The sequence below is a fragment of the Cryptomeria japonica genome, chromosome 6, assembly GCF_030272615.1.
Source record: "Cryptomeria japonica chromosome 6, Sugi_1.0, whole genome shotgun sequence".
NCBI lineage: Eukaryota > Viridiplantae > Streptophyta > Pinopsida > Cupressales > Cupressaceae > Cryptomeria > Cryptomeria japonica.
Genome location: NC_081410.1, coordinates 581259620 through 581283444, shown reverse-complemented (window position 1 = coordinate 581283444; position 23825 = coordinate 581259620). Strand labels below are relative to the sequence as shown.

At 39.1% G+C, this 23825-nt stretch overlaps 1 protein-coding gene across 1 annotated transcript in view; it reads left to right on the top strand.

The window, feature by feature from the left end:
* LOC131035688 (uncharacterized) overlaps window positions 1-23825 on the top strand; it is a 122239-nt gene that overhangs the window by 27084 nt on the left and 71330 nt on the right. The window contains exon 2 of the mRNA XM_059222181.1: window positions 2893-2997. Coding sequence (XP_059078164.1) covers window positions 2893-2997 — 105 coding nt within the window. The remainder of the gene's footprint in view (window positions 1-2892; window positions 2998-23825) is intronic.

Sequence of the window (23825 nt, the reverse complement as noted above, 5' to 3'; positions counted from 1 at the left end):
TGTGATGTCATGTCAACATGTCGAAGCTCAATGAACTTGACTCATCTACAACTATACATGTGAAGGGCACTAAATTCAATGTAAGAACTCCTATTTCCTCATTGGTCCACATTCAAAAGGGATATGTATCCAAAACAATGTAATTTTTTCATTGGAGGACATTAAATAAGTGTAGGTGGTAAGTTGTAACTACCCCAATTACGGTTTGCTCTGAATTATCTTGGTAGTTGATTTAGAATCAATCTAAGCCATTCATTTGTAATCTAGACTTCTATATAAGGCTTTGCCTTATCATTTGTAAAGGTTAATAGTTAATAGTAATATATTTAGAGTAGAGTAGGAGGAGACAATATATTGTTGCCAAAGCTATGTTAGAATAAACATATGATTTTCATTGAAGATATGCTGGATTTTTGTGTGTTGTTTCCACATGTTGCATAGTTCCTTTGTTTACATGAAGTTGATTGGTTGAATGGAAGATCTTATTGTTGATTTATGGTGAAACCCATATGTTCATACCACTTGTGATTGTTGATTGCAAGTTGCAGTGCATGGTTAGTCCTAACTCAATTGAAAGCTTAACTTCAATTACTCTATACTCAATTGTTCATGGTGTTGATGTGCACGAGCGATATGAAAATCATTTGTGTACTCTTAGGAGATTGAACCATCTTTGTGTAGCTGTTTTGTAATGCCCCCTTCTAGCTACACTTCAGTTGTCAGCAGGATTAACCTATCAGTTGACCCTTTTAGGCTTATGGGATTGGATAGAGGCTCCCTTGTGGCAGAGACCTAGTCATTGAATGGTTTATTTCTTCTCCAGAGTTCAGTGGATTTATTTTTTGCCTTCGTTTGGTGGTTCAGGGCTCAGTTTCACACACTTACTATTTATAGTGAGTCCTTGGGGTTATGAGAGTCCATAGTTACTATTTGTTGCAGGGCACTTGAATGTATTAAGATTGGCAGTGTCGATCCCAGTGTTCAGTTGGTTTGGAGAAATAAGAATATGAGCCTACGTTATAATGTTAATTATTATTAAAGGGGTGACTTTAATATTAATTATTACTTTATGTTATAAAATAATGTTAAATTTGCACTTTAAGTTGAGGAGTCAATTGATCATTAAAAGGGGTCCTTGTATTTAATTAATTATGGGTGCCAACTTCAAGGAAATATTGAATGGTTCCTAAGTGCAAATATTATAACATTTCAATATGAATGATGTTTACCTCACTGGGTAAACAAGAAGAATACAGAAATCGAACAGTAATGCACAATGCAAATACAAAAGAAGTACCAGAATAAGCTTTCCATTAATGTCAAAGGATGTTCATATTATATCCGTCGTCAACAATACATCTCCTCCAACACCCGGAGGTGATACAATATATGACTGCCGAAGGGGTGCGACACAACCGTCGCGACTCCAACTACCTACCCGTCGGCTAACTAACTATTGATAATTAACATTACTAACTATACACTTTTTCCCGATAACAAATGAAAATGTGCTGTTTAGAGGGAAATCGACCTTCTTTATGAGAGTTATATAAATTGCTTTGAGAAGTTGAATTGAGTATTCGATTGGCATTTATCAAATTCATTTCACGACTTTTTTGAGCATTGGAGAACAGAGACAAGGGTTTCTGCAATATCCAGACCTTTTTGGCATTGGAGGGTGTAGCTTCTTCTTTGCATCAGCAATGTGAGGGTGTGAGATTATCATCTGAAGTTGCTCTACTGTTGGCTTCATTCAAGAGTCAAGTTTGTGCACATTGGAGGGTTTATCTGAAGGTTATAAACAGATTTATCTTTGAGGAGGGCAGATTGTTCGTTTTTGAATTATTATTTGCAGGCTTTAATTATCTGCAGGCTGTACCTCTTGCCTGTAGCAGGCCGTACCTCCTTATTGCCCTAAGCGTGGTTCTTCAAGGTTAAATTGCCTTGCTTTTTTGATGCCACTTCACTACCATATTGGGTGGCTAGACAAGGAGAGGTTTTGGGAAGCATTTTCAAGCCTGAGAATTCAATTGATGCAGCTGTACAAATTCATGATCTCTTCCAGCCATGGCGGCCAGCATTCCCAGCTGTTGTTTTGAAGTTTATGGTGAATAACGGGTATGCATGTGTTGTGCAAAGGTTTCAAAAGTAAAAGAATAATAATATATATTATTGCTGCAGTTATTTCTTTCTGTATCTATTTATTTCAGCTTTGAGTGTTTCTATGCTTCATTATCGTTGATTTTATATCAAAAGCACAAAAAAAAAAGTACAAAACCCAGAAAATCAAAACAAAATTCAGAAGTCTCCATCATAGATATCAGAGTTTCACAGTTTGGGAGGACTTGGAGTCTTCACATGTTTCCTCATGGCGAAGCAAAGCCTGGCTTGGTTTCACTAAGTCAACAATCATTTCTTGCACTGTTAGGTGTTAGCTTAGATTTCCTTAACCTTTCATCTTTTGTCTTTTATTTTCCAATTTAGTTAATTATTCCACTTTCCAGCTAAACGTAAGTCCCCTTGTGTTAACCGACAATATCACATCGATACATTGAGTCTATCCATCATTAAAGTCAATTGTTTGTATTGTAAACCTTGGGGTAGCCTTATTTGATCACGATGTTTAGTATTCGAGGTTTCCTTGTTCAAGAGAGTATGGAATGCTTAGTATTTTATTCTGTGTTCAAGGTGTCATAAAAAACACATCAAGATATATATCGTAAGGCTTTCATTTGTTCGGAGTCATTAGTTGTTGTGGATTTGTCAATGCTTTAAGTTTGTACAGTTTATTACTATGTTACTCTCCCATGGAATCTGAATAATTTGTCTAAATCTTTCCTTATTATTTGTTTGTTGAAAATTATCATTGACTAGGTTCTTTCTTGACTTTAGGTGATGCAAGAAGATTATGGACTATTTGTGTGGCCTTGCAGTATTGTTTTGGCTGAGTATATATGGCAACAAAGATCTCGTTTTTCTGGCATAAACGTAGTTGAGGTGAGAAACTCCTGTGCAGGATTGAATCATTTTACACTTCAATATTACTGGAAATGAACTTCAAGGTAGTACAATTACAAGACCAAAAAATTAGTTAATAAATGTTCAAAATTTAAGAAATTCAAATAGTTATTCATTGTTTTCTTTTGTAAATCCTCAAGAAGCTTGTAGTCTGCTGTATAATCGTCAAATATTTAATATTGTTTTATGGAATTGAGGTCATTGCATTACAGCTAATTTTATGGTTTTACAATTCCAGAAGTTTATAAAAATATAGTCAATTTACAGTCATTATCCTCATATGTTTCGCTGTGCTATGAATTTGATCATCTACAAGTGTACATAATATAAAAACGTCACTCTACTTGGAACTGTGGACTGGACCAGTCACCAGTAGCAGGACAAATCTAAGAAACAGAAATATTTTTTATGGATCAATGTTAGAACAGTTGGTGGCAAATATAAAATCCATTGACTAGCCAGCAGATTACAGGATTTTACCTTGGGAAGGTGTTAGGAACACAAAATTGGTGAAAAAGAAGGGAAACCGCCTCTAAGAGTTGAGGTAAACTGTAAAAGCCATATGAGTTTGGAGTGTATGAGAGATGAGCTGTACATATTGAAATGACATCAAAAGTATTAAATGGATCCTTTCCACTGTGACAGGCCATTCAATAACATTCCATTGAGATTTTTTGATTGCTCAATAATGAAATACATGAAGCATTGTTCAAATCCTAGGCAACATTTTTTACATTATAAAACACATAAACTAAAATTCATAAAATGAACTCTAAAAACACTCATAGAACTGAATTTAGAGAACTCATAGTAGTTTTTTCCTTCATTTCTAGATAAAAAAGGGGTTCAATACACATCATAGTGTCATGATTCTATATTTGGTATCCATATGAATATTTTTCAAATTTCTTCTCCAACTGAAACTTCTAAGCGGCTGTGTGGGTGCCCTTGAATTTGATGACAGTAACTCTTGTTGAGGAATAATGTCATCCTCAAGCATGTCATGATCATTGAATGGAGCATCTATTGGTACTTCTGTGTAAAATTCCCACCGATTTTCATGCAATTTTTTTTTCCACTTTCCACAAGGTTCATTGGATTAACTTTTGACAAATGGTTTGAATGTAAGTTTGCATGAAAAGTTTCAGATTGCAATGAATGAATAAATGGATTAACCATATGGCAGTACATAACATTTGAAATTGAAAACGTTATTTCAACGAGGAACACTAAATAGAAGAATATTTTATTGCTGAATTGAATATAATATACAAAAATTTCTAGCTACAGGTCTGACTTGTACCTTCCAACCTCTCAACGGACTGAAGACAACAAACTTTTGCATTCACAAGGGTAACGTTCCACCTTTTTTTTTTTGGCTGAGAATACTCTCAGACCATGTGCCAGCACTGAGTTCACTTCCAATAGCTCACACGTCCCATAAATCTGCTATATATCTGCCTTCAAATGCCTCAGAATTCTCCTTATCTGTTCTGTGTCCTAGCAACCAAAAATCCTAAGATAAATTGATCCGCTTTGTGCACTATAATATCACCTTACAACTTGGATTCTGGATGCTCAGCTGTAGGAAACATATGACTCAGCAATAAGTGGAGATATCTGATGCCCAAGGCTTCAATCTTCAACGCCAGTTGACCAGCTCTGAGCATCTATCAGCAACAATACCCCACGTCTTCTTGTCTGCAGTATCTAACAGCTCCACATGCCTTCTTTATGCAAATAAAGCCATATGACTTGCATTTCTGACTCACGCACCAGCTTAGGATGAAAATGGCAACCGACAAGGGATGTGTAAATTGTTCCAATCATAGAGAGAACTAACACCAGCAAATAAATTTTATTTGTCATACCATGGCTTCCACCTTTCTCCTAGCAATCTTTCAAAACTTCAAACCTCAGAAATTTGTCTTGATACAATACTTCACAAATTTCAGTAACCTTCAACTGTTGAATCCAAGTGTGAAACTTGAGTGGCTTGACCTGAAACCAGGTAGGGTAGCTCTTCCGTTACTGAAACCATTTTCCTAGGGTTTCGCTCCATAAGAAGCTTTCAAAATCCACAATAGAGAAAATAAAACCAAGCATGAGCAAATGAGCTTCTAATTATTTTTTAATATTTCCACTTAGAACTTTCTCGAAGACCTTTTCAAACTCCCACTTAAATATTTCATTAAGCCCAATAATAAAGTGACCTTTTAATATTCTTTAATTTTTCACCTTAGTCACTTTATTAAATTGATCAAAATAAAGTTATCTATAAAATGGTACTTTATTGGATAACTTTAAATTATTAATTTAATTTATTCCCTTAAATCTCGAAATTAGCTTACAAGAATTAAATAGGCTAATTGGTCACATTTGAGTACTCCTCGAAAGGGTACATTACAGTCCTCCCTTCCCAAAATTGCTTGCCGTCAACCATTTGTAGATTAGGATTCTTTAAGATTTGTTCACCTTCCCAAGTGGCATCCTCTATGGGCAAGTCCCTCCATTTGATGAGATACTCCTTAATTACTTTGCTGCCCAACCTCCTCTCGTTGACATCTAGAATATCATCAGGTTGTAATACCAATCTTCTGTCCTCATCCAATGGTGGACGATGATGTGATATGCTTCCCAAGTGCCTTTTTGAGGCAAGAAATGTGGAACATGTTATGAATTTTGCTATTTTCTAGCAGATCCAATTCATAAGCTACTTCACCTACGCTTTGATCAATCTTGTAAGGGCCATAGAAGTGAGTTTTCAACTTCTTGGTACCACTCTTCTTGAAAGAAGACTACTTGTAAGGCTGAAAGTCACAAGAAAACTAAGTCATTAACCTTGAAACTTCTCTCAACTCTGTGCCTATCTGCATAAATCTTCTGCTAATTTTGGGTACTCTGAAGATTATCCTTAAGAGACTTAAGGATGTCCTGGCTCTCTTGAATCCAATCCTTAGCTTTAGGATCATTGTTGTCACCAAATGCTAAGTCTACAAAAGTTGTAGCATCATATCCATACAATGCTTTGAAATGAGTCATCCCAATGAACATATGATAGGTAGTATTGTTACAATACTCATCCAGGTGCAACCACCTAATCCAAACATTTTGATGCCTTGCAACATAACTACACAATATCCTTCCACCCATTTGTTTGCAATATCCAATTGACCATCTATTTGAGGGTGGTAAGCAATGCCTAGAGTCAACTCTGTGCTAGCCAACTTGAAAAGTTCCTGCCAAAAAGCACTAAGAAACCTGCTATCTGTTGTGTGAATCGCACACCCATCCCTGTCTTGGAAAGGGACCCCCCCAGTTTGTGCCTTTTTGTCCTTGCGGAAGAGGAAGGGGATATGAAGGGTCAAGTGCCGCTAAAACCAAATTCGGCCTCTAGGGCCATATTGCGAACTTAAGACTCCCCAATTCTCGCAAAGTCGCCTAAATGTGAAGAAAGAGTTAAAGCCTGCGATGACGTTGAAATGCCGGTTTTCGCCAAGGGATACAAAGGAGATAAAGAACGCAAAGTGTCAAAAAACTGACAAAACTCCTTCAAATCCTGAAATTCGCACTAAGGGGGGACATTACATGAGTTTATAAAATTGGCAAAATGGGTGTAATCCTCGAAATTCGCCAGTATTGGATAAAATACAAAGGTAAAACTTGACAAACTCCTCCCATTCACCAGAAATCACACAATGAGGGACAAGTGATAGTTCAAAAGTTTTTAAAATTTGCAAAACCCCCTCAAAAATGCCGAAAATCGCATTTTAGAGGGTAAAAGTGCGAAAGGGTCCTAAAGTTTGCAAAACATTCCAAAATCCCGAAGTTTGCAAAACACTCCAAAATCCCGAAGTTTGCAAAAGAGCCCAAAATCCCGAAATTCGCTCTGAAGGGGTGAAAATGTCAAAGTTTTTAAAACTTGCAAAAGTAACCAAAATCCCGAAATTCACCATAAAGGGGTGAAAATGTCAAAGTTTTTAAAACTTGCAAAAGTGCCCAAAATCTCGAAATTCACCATAAAGGGGTGAAAATGTCAAAGTTTTTAAAACTTTTCGAACACCCCTCTTGCCCGAAATTGCTAGGAACAACTAAATTCGCGGAAGGAGTAAAAGCGTTAAAACTTGGGAAATTTTCAAATGACCCTCCAGGCGTTAAATTTAATGTTTGTTAAATTAATTTTAATTTTTCAAATTAATTTATTAAAATGGGATTAATGGTTTGCAGGTCGCAGAGAACCAGGCGAAGGCCTGAAAATGCAAATCGAAGAGGGATCGCAACCAAGGCCAAGCGCTGGAAGCTGGAGGAGAAAAGATGTAGTGTAGGATCAAAGCGATGAAGCATTGGGAAGCGTGCCACCCGAGCAACAAGTTAAAGTTCACCACCAAAGACCGAAGAACACTCTGAATGCAACAATCATGCATTCTCAGGAAAAGTACACAACTGGATTTAACTCCAGAAGTTTAGTTTTAAAAAACCTGAAACTGTTTTATTATAAAACTGCCTGTGGGCCCGCGCAAGATATTTTTGTGGACAGTTATGTCCAACTTCCAAATTGACCGTATTAAAGCCAAATAGTGGCAAGCAGTTGGAATTGTGGTTGGTTGGATAACTGAGAATTGATTGGGCATGGGTTAAGGCTGCCAGCTTTTGGATGGCAGGTTGCAGCCCTTGGATGCAGTCAATCCTAGCCTCTGATTCAATATTGTAAAAACTATAAAAGGCAGAGGCCTTTCTTTTGTAAAGGGTTAGATAGTTAGACAGTTAGAGAGAATTTTGTAGTTAGAATTTTGTAGTTGGATTTTAGAGTTAGAATAGGTTAGATTTTAAGCATTTGCATAGAGATGCTACAAAAATTGTTGTAATAGGCAGCTGAAATCAATATATAAACATTGATTTGGTGTTTATTGTCTTGTTTTCATCCTGTTTGCATAGTTTCTTTCAGCATTTTAGATAGATCTTTCTGTTTTGTGTGTGCAGGTATTTGATAGATTCAGGCTCATACCATTGAGGATGTATTGGTTGTGTATCCTTTTGTATGGTTAACTTCGATTGAGTGCTCTCTTGCCGGGACCCATCACTTAGTCGCCATGTCGTGAGGGATATTCCAATGAGCAGTTTCCCATTGCGGTATAGCGACAGCCGTTGGATCTCTTCGCTCGACCATCATATCTACTCAACTTGCTCACCCAATAGCCGATCACAAGAAGAGGATTCCATCAGTCCATTTGCAAGAGTCAAACCGACAGTTGTTCTGACGGGATAGGTTACTCCGATCAACCCGAACACTGGTCAGGATAATTCGAGGCATATTTCCAACAATCTCCCACTTGCTGAGGAATTTACTGGACCTGTCTACCATGCTGAACACTTACAGATTACACTGGGAACCATGGACTCTAAAGCCCATCAATGCTGATATAGCACTCGATCAGAAATCATAAAAGAAAACCAGAATTTAACATGTGCACCTATGCAGAGCAGTCTCATCTCATTCATGAACACTTCCACCTTCTACCATGCCACTGCCACAGGACATATATAGAAGCTATCCACTGAGAAATCTACAACTCTATCTCCCGAGCACACAAAACTCATGATCCAAAAAACTAACCGAATGTACAAACATTTGTTACAGATATAGCTAGAATAGCACCCACAGCAAGTGCTAGCACATCCAACTACACATACCCTTAAGAGATCATTAACATGTACAACCTGTTACTCACAATCTCAAGCTCCACATGCAATACATACCAAGGAGCTCCCACTGCACAGGTAATGTCAACCATTTACAACATCTCATAGAAGTGAAATAATCTTTGTACCAAGAGCTTTCTCAATACTAACTGGAAACAAAGAACCTGCAAGCAAGTCTTTACAACACCCTGTATCATACCCTTTCTTCACCTCTAAATGCTAACTGTGTTATCACAGATGAATGCCTTTCAGTTGAACCTATTACTCATTCCAAAACAGCACCATTTGCGTTTCCATGTTTCTAAGAGCACCTGTAGCTGATCAGCCCATGCCAAAACTTCAAATGCATAACCACATTATCATGAAGTACCAAGCAAATGATCAATGTACTCAAAACATAGAAACAAAACCAAGATCAATGTCAAAATTCCAACTGTAGAATCAGGAACATAAACATGACACACATGATCTAAAACATCTCATCCAAAGAGGATACATGCTCTGTATGAACATAACCATATTATGTCACAACTCTAAATGCATCTCAAGAGTGTACCTAGACATAATATAACACATCCTAACTAAGGAAAACAACATCTCTACAAGGACTTATGAATCCTCAAGATGTTAGCATCTTCAGTCACATGAAGATCATCCACCAACAAATGATGAATAAGCATCACTGCCAAAGACTCATGGTACCTAGTCTTACATGACATCGTGATAAACATCTTCTTCATGAAGATTGAACCAGACATCAATAGATGTCTGACTTGCCAAAGCGGCTTAGAACGCATCTCCATCCTCATTCTGTGAGGACCCAGGATCTGAAGAACTCTTGTTTTCTTTCTTCTTCTTCTTCTTCTTCTTCTTCTTCACTTTGAAATCCTTCCGAATGTGACCAACCTGCCCACAATTCCAACACTTCGCTTTGGACTTCTTTCCAGTAGCAGAACTATCCTCTGACTTGGATTTAGACTTCTTGTCCTCTGTCTTGCCACGAACAACAAGGGCCTCCTTGACCATCTCAGAAGATTTCCTTCATGTTTCTTCTGATAGCAACAAAGCAACCACTTCTTCCATCTTGAAAGTGGTTGTTGTACTCCCAATGGCCATTACCAGATGATCCCATGTGTCAGGCAGAGAACACAACAAAAGCATACATCGATCCTCGTCATCAATCTTGACTCCCACGGAGGTTAACTGAGCAACCATCATGTTGAAAACATTCAGATGATCTGCAACAGATGTCCCCTCGTCCATCTTCAAGGAACACAACTTCTTCCTCAGGAACAACTTGTTTACCAGAGATTTCCCCTGATAAATATCTCCAAGTTTCTCCCACAGAAAATGTGCAGTCTTTTCCTCATGAATGTTTAACAGAACAGAGTCTGCCAAACAGTGTCTGATCAATCCTCTGGTTTTTCTATTTGCAAGATCCCAGTCTTCTTGCTTCATGCCTGAAGGTTTTTGTCCAGACACAGCAAACCATAGATCTCGATCAACTAGCAAATCTTCCATTTTGAGTTTCCACAACTCAAAGTTTGAACCGTTGAACTTCTCAATCTCCACTTGTCCAGAGTTGTTTGCCATCTCAATCTGCAAACAAAATACTCTGCCAGACTCCCACTGAAAACAAAATTGACACCAAACAGCCCTACCCAACAAGGATAACACAACTAAATGGCTTTGATACCACTTGTGAGGAAAGCAGTGCGCAAAAAACGCTCTCCTAATGTCAATTCTAAGCGGATTTGCAAGCAAGGAAGTATTTTAATTTCAGTTTGCAATACATTAAGATAAACACAGACAGAAGATTAAGATTAACCAGACAGAATGGCACCAAAGAAAGACATCAGATATACGTGGGAAAACCCTTACGGGTAAAAATCCCACCACCAAAAAGAGATCCCTTTATTCAATAAACAACACGGTTACAATAAAGTACTCAGATCCTCTTTTATGGACTCTGTTCTCAGAACTCTGTTCACACAACATGCAGACATCTCGTCTTAGCTTCTGCAACTTCCATTCTTTCTCTTCGGCTACCACCACAGTATTTATGCACACCCATCTGCTCGTTGGTTACATCTCTGGCAATTGCCATCTGCCAAACCAATCGGCCTTGGAGCATAACTGTCCAGTAACAGCTTGTTCATTCATGAATTCGTGGAAAACATATTATCCCACATTCATCCGAAAGATGGGTTGGTTCGTATTCAAATACACCGACAAAAACATTCCAAGTGTCCGCCTACTACTATTCGGTCTAGGCGACATCAACCTGATCGCCGAAGGCGACCTCATCGGGCATTGGCGTAGCAAACAACCAGTTCTTCCGATCGTCCGATCTTCCTTGATCTCTTTCTACGCTCCGCCACGTGGCACCCCTCGATTGGTTTCGGGTCCCTGCTCTGACATCTTAGCATGACCTCACTATCCGCTTGAAATTCTTCTTTGTCGCTGGGTCGCGATGGATATTTTAACGAGCGATTTCCCATCGAGACCTAGGGACCACCGTCGGATCTTCTGCGGTAGCCGTTCGATCATCTACGATCTGCTCGGCCTTTAACTCGCCTGAGCCGTTCACCTGTCGGGTCCCACCATTTGGTCGCCATGTCGTGAGGGATATTCTAACGAGCAGTTTCCCATCGCAACCTAGCGATCACCATTGGATCAACCTTGATCACTGTCTGATCATCCTGAACTTGCTCACCAGTTAACTTCGCTTGAGTGCTCTCTTGCCGGGACCCATCACTTAGTCGCCATGTCGCGAGGGATATGCCAAAGAGCAGTTTCCCATCGCGGTATAGTGACAGCCGTTGGATCTTTTCGCCCGACCGTCAAATCTACTCAACTTGCTCAGCCGATAGTCAATCACAAGAAGAGGATTCCACTGGACCATTTGCAAGAGTCAAACTGACAACTGTTCTAACGGGATAGGTTACTCCGATCAACCCGAACAGTGGTCAAGATAATTCGAGGCATATTTCCAACAATATCATCCAACACCTTGGATTTGTTATCTTGAACTTTGCCATCCATCAACTTGCTTGCAAAAGTAACCTTGGAATACTCAACTAAAAGATGAGCCTTCCAATCAATTGAAATCTTTACCAAGGAGCAAATAGTGGGTTTTTTGGAGTGTGCATTTGCAACAATGTTCTTCTTCTTCTTCACATACTTTGTCAAAATTATAGCTTGAATTTTATTTAGCCACTTTTGTTGATGCTCATTCAGATCCTTATGCTCTAAGAAATATCTTAGTCTATTATGATTTGTTTCGACAACAATTTTCTACCTACCAAATACTATTTGAACTTTGCCAACACATGCATCATGGAAAGCATCTCCTTATCATAGATGGATTGTAATTTTTTTTACATCTCAGAGCTTATGACGGTCATAGGTGATGTAATGCCTATTCCGTATCAATTTTGCTGATATTCCGTCACCTGGAACATCACACTGCAAAACAAAAGGTTGAGAGAAGTCAAGGCGAAAACAAGACAAGCACTCATTACCTCTTGTAGTTTGTCAAATGTGCGTTTGACGTCCTCTATCCACTTGAAAGTTCCCTTCTTAGAGAGAGATACACCAAGAAGTACTTAACAAATCTCATATAATAGAATCATTATCGAAGAATCCCCTTATTTTTGTCAATGTCTCCATCGATGGCCAATCTTGAATGGCCTATCTTCTTTTGATGAACCTTGATACCGTTAGCACTAATCACGTGCCCCAAGGACAAATATTTGTAATCCCAAGCTCACACTTGGAATCCTTAGCAAACAGTAACCGTGCCTCCATCCAACACTTCATCAAGATATCTAAGGTGATCCTCCTAAGTCTTCTTGTATATAAGAATATCATCAAAAAACACTAGAAGAAACTTTCACATATGTTTATTGAAAATGTGGTTCATGTAAGGTTGGAAGGTGGCAGGAGCATTGGTCATGTTGAATGGCATGACTAGAAACTCACAATTCCCATAATAACTATTGAATGTTGTTTTGTTTATATCTTGCTCCTTGACTCTTATTTGATGGTATCTTGAATAAAGATCGGAAAACTATACTGCACCATGTAGCTCATCCAACAACTTGTCTATCTTGGGTATTGTTGATGTGTATTTTGTACACGCCAAACACAAAATAAAATACCCAGAGGTATCTTATCCTCTCTTGAATAAAGTCTCTGAATGCTGAAGATGTCGCGAAAAAGGATCAATCGGGATGACTTCAAGGTTCTTTGTTGTAGGATCTCTACGTGTGGATAAGCACTAGTGGTCGTTGTGTATGCTGTTTCTTCAAGGGGCCTTACGTACTTTTAGAGAAAGCTTGTCCATGTTACTTTCTTTCCAAATGCAGGAACAGGATTTTCCTAACACTAACGGATTTTCAAAAATGTCAAAAGATAAGGGTTTCAAGGAAGGAATACTTGAACTAATCCTAATAATGACTCAATGAAGACTAGACTTGATAAGATTCTACCAATTTCAGTATCGCCAAGAAATTACAACTCTACTGGAATTGATGCAATCTTCTAAGGGGATTCAATAACCTTCAAATCATCAAGGATATAGATACTATCATAGAGATACATATCAATACTTCCAAGAATGATTGAATTCTTAATCAATCTCAATGTTTCCAGTTGACCACACAAGGCATCCTCACAATCAGTAAGCAGCTAGTGGTTTGGAATGTGAATCTTATCAAAGATCAAGCACAACAATTCGTCCTTCAAACTTAAAATTTAAATGCTATTTCAACTGAGAGTGATTCAAGAAGATAAACAATCATGAAGATAGCCACAAGTATTGCAATAAAACACCATAACTTCAATATTTTATTGATCTCATAGCCAAATGGACAACAATTGTTCAAAATTCTTTCTTCACTACTCAATCTTGCTACAACAATAACTATCTAACTTTCTTCTCTCTAAGCTCTCTCTCTTTTCTAACTTTTCTAACCCTTCAAAATGAAATGAGTGAGGGCATATATAGCATCCTCAAATACAATGAACGGCCTGGATCAAAAGAAGATCAATGGCTGGGATTTTGACACCTAAACCCTAATTAGGGTTTGTTACAAAAAAGTCCCCATTCAGATAAACATTACTAATCCATAGCCAATAAAGAATTGGCACAAATACCAAGGAGACAGACCAATAAGAATTAAGTTGCCACATCATCTTATAACAACTTTTCATCTAGAATTTTGTTCCCTTTCCTGTGCTCCTTCTTAGCATATTCAATGAATCTGGACACAATTCCCTCAATCTCAGCAATGGGAATCTCAGGAAGATTCTTCATTCGTTCTTCCAAGTGAAGGACTTGATCAAAAGTAGTGAGAAGAGTCGTTTCCCATCTAGGTTCAAATTCTTTGGTCTTCTCAATTAGGAACATAGTAGTGTACATTTGATCTCGTTGCTTATCTGTGATGATGTTCTCCTTCTTGCAAAAGATGACCTTGATTCTATCCTCCAACTCTTGGATGTCCACATTTGTCTCGATCTCGATCCGCCTGTCAGGAATGGTACACAACACCTCAAACACCTTATCTTGAATTGGATGAATGATGCCTTCAACTCGGCTGCATCTGGTGTTGACGTCTTCAAAAAGGACCTCCTTCATCTGGAGCAGAGCTGACCACTGTAGGAGGTTATGGGTTCCTCCATCCATTATCTTTTCTTGTGCCAGAATCCGTCTTGGTGTTTCTCTTATCACTTGTAAGACTGGGATGATAACATTTCTAGTGTGAGTGAATGCAGCTACAGTTATCATTAGATTATGGATAATCTCAAGGACCTGGATAGCTCGATGAACTGTCTCCATCATTCTCGTTGCAAATTCAACGGCTACCTTGTGAGATTCATCAATCCAAGAACTCATAAGTTGAACCAAGCTCTTCACCCTTTCTGCTTCACCTACTGATTCAAGAGGGAGTGCATGTAAAGGAGATACTGCTGGATCCTGACGTCTCAAGGGCTGATTAAGATGACTAAAATAGTTCCTCCAAGCACTGACCTCTCTGTCAAGCTTCTTATTCTTTTCCATTTCTTCTTTAAGTTTGTCTTTAAGTGCTTCAAATGAATCGGTTGCTTCTTCCATTGCTTGCTCGGAGGTAAGTGGACCAAGCTCAAATGTTTCTAAGTCATATTCTTCTGCAAGAATCTCATCCTCATATTTGTCCCCCACTGGTGTAGCCACCTGCACTTTCCTGGATCCTGTCTCATCTCTAATTACCTTAGACATCTTTGTGGCCTTCTTCTTCTCCATTACCTCATGAGAATTTCCTATAAGGCTTTCCAAGTCAAACACATCTTCTTCTTCTTCAACCACAACTACCCTTGTCAGTCTCTCTTTCAGCCAATTAGGAATGGCAGATCTTGTTTCCCTCACTTGTATTTCTTTAGGTTGTGGTCTATCTTCCCGGAAAGGAGATGTTGCTTCATCATCATTCTTTTCTTCATGTTGCTCATTAGCACCAAATTGGGGAGATTGACTTGATGAATGCTGAGGCGTCTGTCCTTTCTCTTGTTTATCATTCTGTACCATGGATTCCATAGACTCATCAATTTCATATACTATCTGCCTCTGATCTTCCCCTTGACTTGCTTCCTTTTCATGCCTAGAAGATGTGCTTGGTGGGCGATCAAGATTCGTTTTCTGCTTCTTCTTGGACGGTTCTCTCTTCTCAGGTCCTTCTTTCCTCTTTGAGCCTTTGGAATGAGAAGTATTCTCACTCACACTTGCTTCTCCTTCTTCTAGTCTTGCTTCCAAGGTGAATGTCATTGATACATTCTGCTCCTTCAACTTTTGATGCTGTACATCCATCCATCTGCGAGTGTAGGATAAAACGGGAGCCATCAAAGCTCTCAAGTCTAAAACCTCGGGCTCATTCCAATCTATCTTCACTTCTTTGTCTTCTTTCTCATAGGATGACTGGAGGTATCTACCACTATCCTGGGCTTGATCAGCTACTCTATAGATTTTGCATTTCCTGATGAGATCTAAGGGTAGCCTGGAATGCATCTTTCTCTTGACCTCTAAATCGCCTGGGACATTCATCCAAAACTTCTCCACCTGAAACTCATGCTTGTACTTCTTGCCGACTGTCTCCTCCATATAACCATGAGGATCAAATTTCTCTCTCGAGGCAAAGGATGTGAATGAGTATAGAGATAATTCCTTTTCTGCATCTTCCGCGGCGTGAGTATTAGGACACACTTCAACTGAATTCTCTAGTATGATGGGCACGGGAATTCCATTTCCATGCTTGTGTCTGGATGCCTTCGCATAAGCTGCCAACTGTCTGGTCACCTCAAGTAGTACTATCCCGTCTGTTGGATATCTTGGCAACATGTAGGGAGGTGAAGGACACCCATGAACTCTGATGTATGTGAATTTTTGAAACTGAATGAACCATGCACCATGCTTCTTCACAAGCTCTTGTGCGTCCAGAGACAGTCGATTGTGAATCCCACCTTGCAATACCCTAGTAATGTTCATCGTGAAGGTGTCATTCACTAACTTGTAGTCACTTCTAGGCGGATGATGCAGTTGAACATAAGAATCACAAACTCTTATTTCTCCGGGGCCTCTTCCAATCACTCCTCTGTGAGGTAACCCTGCATACTCGAAACTCTTGACCAAGGCATATATAACATATGAGCTCATGTGGAATGATTTGGTGGGTCTTAGCCTTCTCAACTGCACGTCTAGACAATTGCTAATGATTCTGGCCCAATGAAGCATTCCTTTTCCTTGGACAATCACTTGTATGAAGAAGAACATCCACTTGTCAAAGAAGAAGGCTTGAGAAGCACCCGTAACTCGAGTGAGCAAAGTTATCAAGTCCCTGTATTCCTCCTGAAAGTCAATCCTATGTGGTGTATTGGGAATCTTGTTCATGCGAGGCCGACTTTTGAGCAACCAATTCTTATTGATGAAGTTCAAACAAGACTCAGGATCATCTTCATAGATCGACCTTGCTCCTTCCAAGCTCTTGTAGATCATGTCTTTATGGTCCGGAAGATGAAGAGCTTCGCCTATAGCTTCCTCTGAAAGGTATGCTAAGATGTTCCCGTCCTTGGTTACGATCGTCCTTGATTGTGAGTCATAGTGGCGGGCACACTCGATCATCAACTCATGACACTTGACTGCGGGAGGGAAACCTGCAGCCTTGATGATGCCACTCTCAATTATCCTCTTCGCAACAGGCGATGGCTTGCCAATGTAGGGGATCTCTCGAAACTTCTTCATATTGAAGTTTCCTAAGTTGGTGTCTCCGATATTATTCCACTTGGACACTATCCTGGTTTCCAATTCGTCGCTCCTCTGATCTTCCTTGATGAGAGCCTGCCGACTAGTAGATCCTTCGGCTTTGGGGGTCGTCATTTGATGCCTACACAAAAATTTAAAATTAGTCTTTAAGCATCATACCTTAAAGCATAGAATCTAAGACCTTTCAAGGGAGTAATTCAAAACATTAATTTGAATATGACATGATAAATCCAGGATTATAAATTCTCAAATTAATTATGAATGAAAATTAGATTTTCAAGACTTAGACTTTAAAAGATTGCTATGAAATCAAAATAAGTCTTGAATAGAAACTTCAAAAATTCGATTCTTCATACCTCCTTTGAAAGCTTAACTATGAACTTTGGAAAATGGAAGAAAGAAGATCAGATTTTGCTGGACAAAAATTGAATTTCTGGCCTTCTTTTGGATGAACTACACCTCAATTAGCCTTCAAAAGAACTTCACCTTCACTAGCCTCCAACACTTAGCAAGAAATTCGCCTCCAATCTGCTAGAATTCGCTTCTCTAATCTGCTCCTCAAATTCGCATAAGAAGGAATGAATGAATGATTTGAATTCTCCACAAAGCATCTCCCTTAAATAGGGCGCTTACCCTAATCCTCATGAGGCCGACTTAGGTATTTAGCAATAAAATGAAATAAAATCCCTTTTAAAAGGGGGCCGACTTGCTTGTAAAAGCAAAGAAATGAACTTGAGCGCTCACCTTTTATTTTTATTTTTTTTAAAATTTTAAAATTAATTTCAAGGCCTCCAAGGTGGATTTTTTTTCATTTGTTTTAAGGCTTAGAATTAATTTACAAATGCCTTAATTCATGTGAATTTGATCTAACTTCCCAAATGTCTTGAATTTGGCAAATTTGGTGAAAATTTAGGAATATGGAGGTTTGATTGAGGCTTAATGAAATTTCCTTTCTCCTTAGGCTTTGAAATATTCAAAGTGATGAAGGTCTAGATTCACTTCAAGACTTGTTTGAACCCCTTATCCATGCTTGTTCTCTTGATGAAATTGAAATTTTCTCAACCTTACATTTGCAAATTTCCATGTCTTTGTCTTTACAATCTTGCAATTTGCCCTAAACTTAATCAATCAAGGTTGAATGATAGGTTTTTTGATGATTTCGCCCTGGACCCTTTGGAAGGGTCAGGAGCGATTTTTTCCAATTAGATCCTGAATATCTCATTTCTTGACTCCAAAATCTCCTGGAAGGTGAGCTCATGTTTGTTTTGACCTAATCAAATTCTTGCATTTCAAATTTTTATCATTTTTCATGAGGAAATTAGGTGAAAATGTGAATTTCGCCCTGGACCCTCTGGAAGGGTCAAGAGCTATTTTTACATTTTAGGCCAAAATTCACCTTAGTTTGATCATTAAACTCCTCCAAGGTAATCTCCAGGGTTCATTTATCTCCATCACTGGGTTAGCTCATCAAAACTTTGAAGGAAATATTGCATTTTTGGGAATTTCGCTCTGGACCCTTTGGAAGGGTCAAGAGCGAAATTCTCTCTTGAGGTCAACATTCTTATTTTTGAAGGGCAAAAACCTCTCCAATGCATTCCAAATGGGTTCTTTCACTGAAGTCCAGGCTTAATTTTACTTGAATTTTGGAGGAAAAGGTGACTTTAGTGTTTTTCGCCCTGGACCCTCTGGAAGGGTCAGGAGCGATTTTCCTTGCTTAGGCTTACTCCATCATTTTGTCTTGAATCCTCCACTCAAGGTTAGGCAATGGTCTTCTTCATTCACTCCACCCAAGCTTGGTTTGTTCTTGCAAGGCAAAATAGGGAATTTTGAGATTTTCGCCCTGGACCCTCTGAAAGGGTCAGGAGCGATTTTTAGGTTTTAGGGCAATTCCTTCATCCTTTCAACTTCAAATCATTTCCAAGGCATAGAACATCATGCCTTACTCCTCTTTGAGTCCTAAAAACCAAAGTCTTATCTTGAACTGCAAGGAAAATAGGAGGATTTGGAAATTTCGCCCTGGATCCTTTGGAAGGGTCAGGAGTGAATTTCCCTCTTGGCTTCAAAATTTGCATTCTTAGCAATCCAATTCCACTTCAAGGCAATTCAAATGCCTTCTCACACCCATGTCTAAGCTTAGCTTTGCCCAAAATTTGGAAGAAAGGATAGTTTTGAGGATTTTCGCTCTGGACCTTTTGGAAGGGTCAGGAGCGAAAATCATGTTCTAGGCTTAATTGCTTCCTCTTGACAATCTCAATCATCTTCAAAAGGAAAAACATACTTCCTCACACCCATTCAAGCCATAAAAACTAAAAAATTGTCTTGACCTTGCAAGAAAATAGGTGTTTTTAGGAATTTCGCTCTGGAACCTTTGGAAGGGTCAGGAGCGAAATTCACCATTTGGCTCAATTCCTTCACTTTTGATGATTTCTTGCAACCTCAATTCACTCCCAGGGGCAATTCCTTCTATGTTTCACCTTATCCCACATTTGACTTAGCAAAATTTGAGAGCAAAAGGTGATTTTGAGAAAATTCGCTCTCCACCCTTTGGAAGGGTCAGGAGTGAATTTCTCAATCTTGACCAAAATCCTTCATTTTTTCACCTCGAAACTTCTTTGCCAATTGGGATTTCATCTTTCATTGTGCTAGGAATAGAATTTCATGTCCAAGAAAGGCTAAAAAATGTGTTTATAAGGAATTCCATGTCCAAGAAAGGCTAAAAAATGTGTTTATAAGGAATTTCGCTCTGGACCCTTTGGAAGGGTCAGGAGCGAAATTGCCTTTCCTGGCTAGAATCCTTCATTTTGATCACTTCTGACCATGCCCAAGGGTTTCAACATGCTCGTTCTTCCTTTCGTCATGCCTTTGACACATCAATTTGACCAAACAAGACAAGAAATACCTCCTATAGAGATTTTCGCTGGACCCTTTGGAAGGGTCAGGAGCGAATTTTTTATTTTAGGCCTATTCCATCATCAGTTCAAATTGAATTCACCTTTCAAAGGAAGAAAACACTACTCCTCTCTCATCCAAGCCATAAAAACCAAAAAGTGACTTGATTTTGCAAGAAAAATAGGTGATTGAGGAATTTTCACCCTGGACCCTTTGGAAGGGTCAGGAGCGAAAATTCTCCTTTTGGGCAAAATCCTTCATTTTTCCAAGTCAAAACAACCTCAATAGGTAAAAGCAAGTTATTCTTGTTTCATTCATGCCAAAATCCTGACCTTTTTCATTGCAAAATAAGAGCATTTGGGAATTTTGCTTTGGACCCTTTGGAAGGGTCAGGAGTGAAATTCACCATTTTGTCTAAAGTTCTCCATTTTTTCATGCTTCCAAATCTGAAGGATGTCCAATCTTTCTCCCAAGATACCCTGCACATCACAATTTAACCAAAGTTAGTGAGAAATAAGCTCAAATAAGATTTTCGCTCTGGACCCTTTGGAAGGGTCAGGAGCGAAATCTCCATTCCAGGCCAAATTGCTCAGTTTTCATGTTTCAAACCACCTCATCAGGTAAAGTTAGGTCATTTTTGAAGCTAGGAACAAGATTGCAAGTCTATCCAAGGCAAGAAATAGTGTTTAGGATGAAATTAACTCTAGACCCTTTGGAAGGGTCAGGGGCGAAATTGACATTTTCAAACTAGATGTTACCTTGATTCGCTTCATCATGCATCAAACTTGATCAAACTAACTCCTTTTCTTCACTGGCTTTGCTCAACTGACGTAGATAAGGAAACAAATAGGACCTTGACCAGAAAAACCCTCTTTCAATCTAGACCTAACCTGACATGAGACCTATTCACCCTGTGTAATATCCCTTGGCTAATCTGACCCTGTTTTGCTTATATGAACACCAAGGAATATTGTCAAACATTTGGCATACAATGTTTGAAGCCGCTGTAGTGAATTCTTTCTTTGTCTTCTTTGGGTTTGTAGGCTGCAAATGAAGTTATGGAAAGCTTCTAACAATGCAAAGTTGTTATAGAAATGATATACTAGCTGTTTTAGACCTTTCCACACATATGTAATGACTGAAATTAACTAGTACAGCTAGTTGACATTAAGACAAACACTTGTCATGCATCCCAATGTATACCTACAACCATTAGGCATTTAAGCAAACAATTGGCATGAAAGCTAAGTGGTTGATCAATGTTGAATGTTACCATGAATGTGGAATATGCAAATTATATCTCCATTAAACATATGCAACCTCCAAGTATTTCATGATATAATCATAATAGAAAATGATGCAATGAAGTAATGATTTTCTAATACAATGACCATAGATAGAAAACCTGGTATTTCAATGGCTGCCTTGATATATTGGTTTGATTCTCCTCATATGCAAATCCCTTGTCAAATATATATAGCTGTTCAACCTTTCTAAATCCCCTTCTATAGAACTCAAACTACGGTAGCGCACTATTCACGGCACTGTAGCGCACTGTTCACGGCACTGTTCACGGCACTGTAGTGCACTATTCACGGCACTGTTCATGCGCACTGTTCATGGCATTGTAGCAGCAAGAACAAACTTGCAATCTGCTCTTAAAACCTTAAATAATTTGTTGATAATCTCTCCCAACAAGAATGATATAACTCCATGTGCCAAAGAAGGATGATTCACAACCAATTATAAATGTTCTCCAACAATAAACTTCAAACCCTTGTAGAAAAACTTCATCAATTTGCACAAATGAAAGAACTGAAGTATTCTTTCCCACAACTGCAATAATTCAGGTGTTATTTCACACCTTCAAAATTGCTATCAATAGGAAGTTTTCGTTTCCTATGATCAAAGAAGAAAATTGCGAAAGCCCTAGGCTCCACAATAAAAATCAATCAAAATACTATTCATCAACTGGATTGCCGAGAATGAACTCCTGCCTTTCCTTTTATTCTTTCCTTAAGAGAGCTCAAAGACCTTCCTGGCCAATGTGGGATAAAAGATTTATTCCCACATTAAATTATTCACTTAACGCACTTTATTATTATAAAGTTACTTTAGAACTTTATAATAATATTAAAATATTAAATAAATCACTTAAGTCACTTAAACTTTAATATCTCTTGATGTACTTGTCTGATTGCTAAGCCGTCTAAGCCAGGAGTCGACTCTCCCTGTTCTCCATGTGATTGGATGCCTGTCTAAAAATAGAAACCCTGAATAGTGACTTACTATAAATAGTAAGTATGTGGAACTGAGTCTAGAAATAGCTGCAAAGGCCCAATCAAGGTTGACACTGCCAATAAGCTCTGCTCAGGTGTCTTTCTATTAATAGGAACCCCGACTCTCCCAAAATACTAACTTACTATAAATAGTCAGTGTGCCAATCTGAGTCAAAAAAAACCTGTGCAAAGGCCAAAACCTGAATCCAGCTGAAGAGTAATGTCTTTAATCACCAAGTAACTGCCACACGAGGCCCTCTATCAATAATTGTTAGCCTACGAGGGTCAAATGATAGGCTAATTCTTACAAACTCTGATGCTCGCAAAATGGGGACATTACAGTCCGCCCTCCCTGAAATTGCTTGTCCCCAAGCAATCTCCACTGCAAAGAAACTCCAATCCTCGGGAGGCCCAAAAGGAGAATTGTGAAATGTCCCACACATCCTGAACCGACTCCTGTAGCACCAACATAAACATAGTTGCGCACAATATCCCTGGATCCCAAACCCGGAATGGAAGTCTGCCAAGCCTAATACCCTCTGACTTCTTTTGCGCTACTCTGATCTCAACTTCACCATGCCAGAAGTGGTGAAGCAAACCAATGGGACCCATCCAATACACTGTGCCAAACCTGTCGCCTCCTGGATCCCAAAACAACTGAACCCCACATCTATTCGCCATATAGAGATAAAAATATCTGGAAGCGTCTATAACACAATATCTCTCTACAGCTCTCGGTAAACTCCCATGGATGTGATAACTAACCAAACCGTCATGCCCACTGACACCATAGTCATCCTGTAACCATGTACCCATAAGAAAACTTTGTGACATAGAAGTAGCAAACCCTGTTGGATACATATCAGCATGATGTATAACTGACACTTATAATTGGTTGTGAATCATCCTTCTTTGGCAGAAGGATGATAATCAGAATGAACTCTTGCCTTTCCTTACAAACTCTGATGCTCGCAAAATGAGAATGAACTCTTGCTAGTATATCAAATGATAGGCTAATTCTTACAAACTCTAATGCTCGCAAAATGGGGACATTACACCCCGCCCCCTGATCTAACTGTTGTGCGTTGCACACGCTCCCTGTCGCCGACAGGGTCCCCCTTTCCTGTTTTGAGTTTTTTGATCGTTGTCCTGAGGATCCAAGCGGAGTTTCTCGTGTCTCTTCGAGCGAGTTCGTGACCAATCCGTAATCTGATTGACGTTGGAGTAATGAACCAATGAGTCCTCCTGCCTGATTTGGCTTTCGGGCGTGAATGCCGAAAGCTTTGTTCCAAAATTTTAAAAGATTGCCTTGGATAGGCGTAAGATGGTAAGAACCAACGGACCCCGCCAACCCAGAGCTATAAGGCCAATTGCATAAAGTTTGCTACCCGACCCTTGCGAGGAACGGGCAAAAGATGATTTTCGCCTCCTAAAGGATCAAATTGCTCGGCCCAGCGCCTGGGTATTTTGATGCCTCCCAAGTCCAAATTTGTGGAGTCTGGCAAAGTTGCTGGGAGGTCCGACATTAAGTGTAAGTTTCCAGATTTTCTCCAAAGAGCAGATTTTCCCCCCCCCCCCGAGATCACCAATATAGGAGAACGATTTTTGGACCTCAGGTCCGAAATTTTTAAAATGAAGGCGGAATG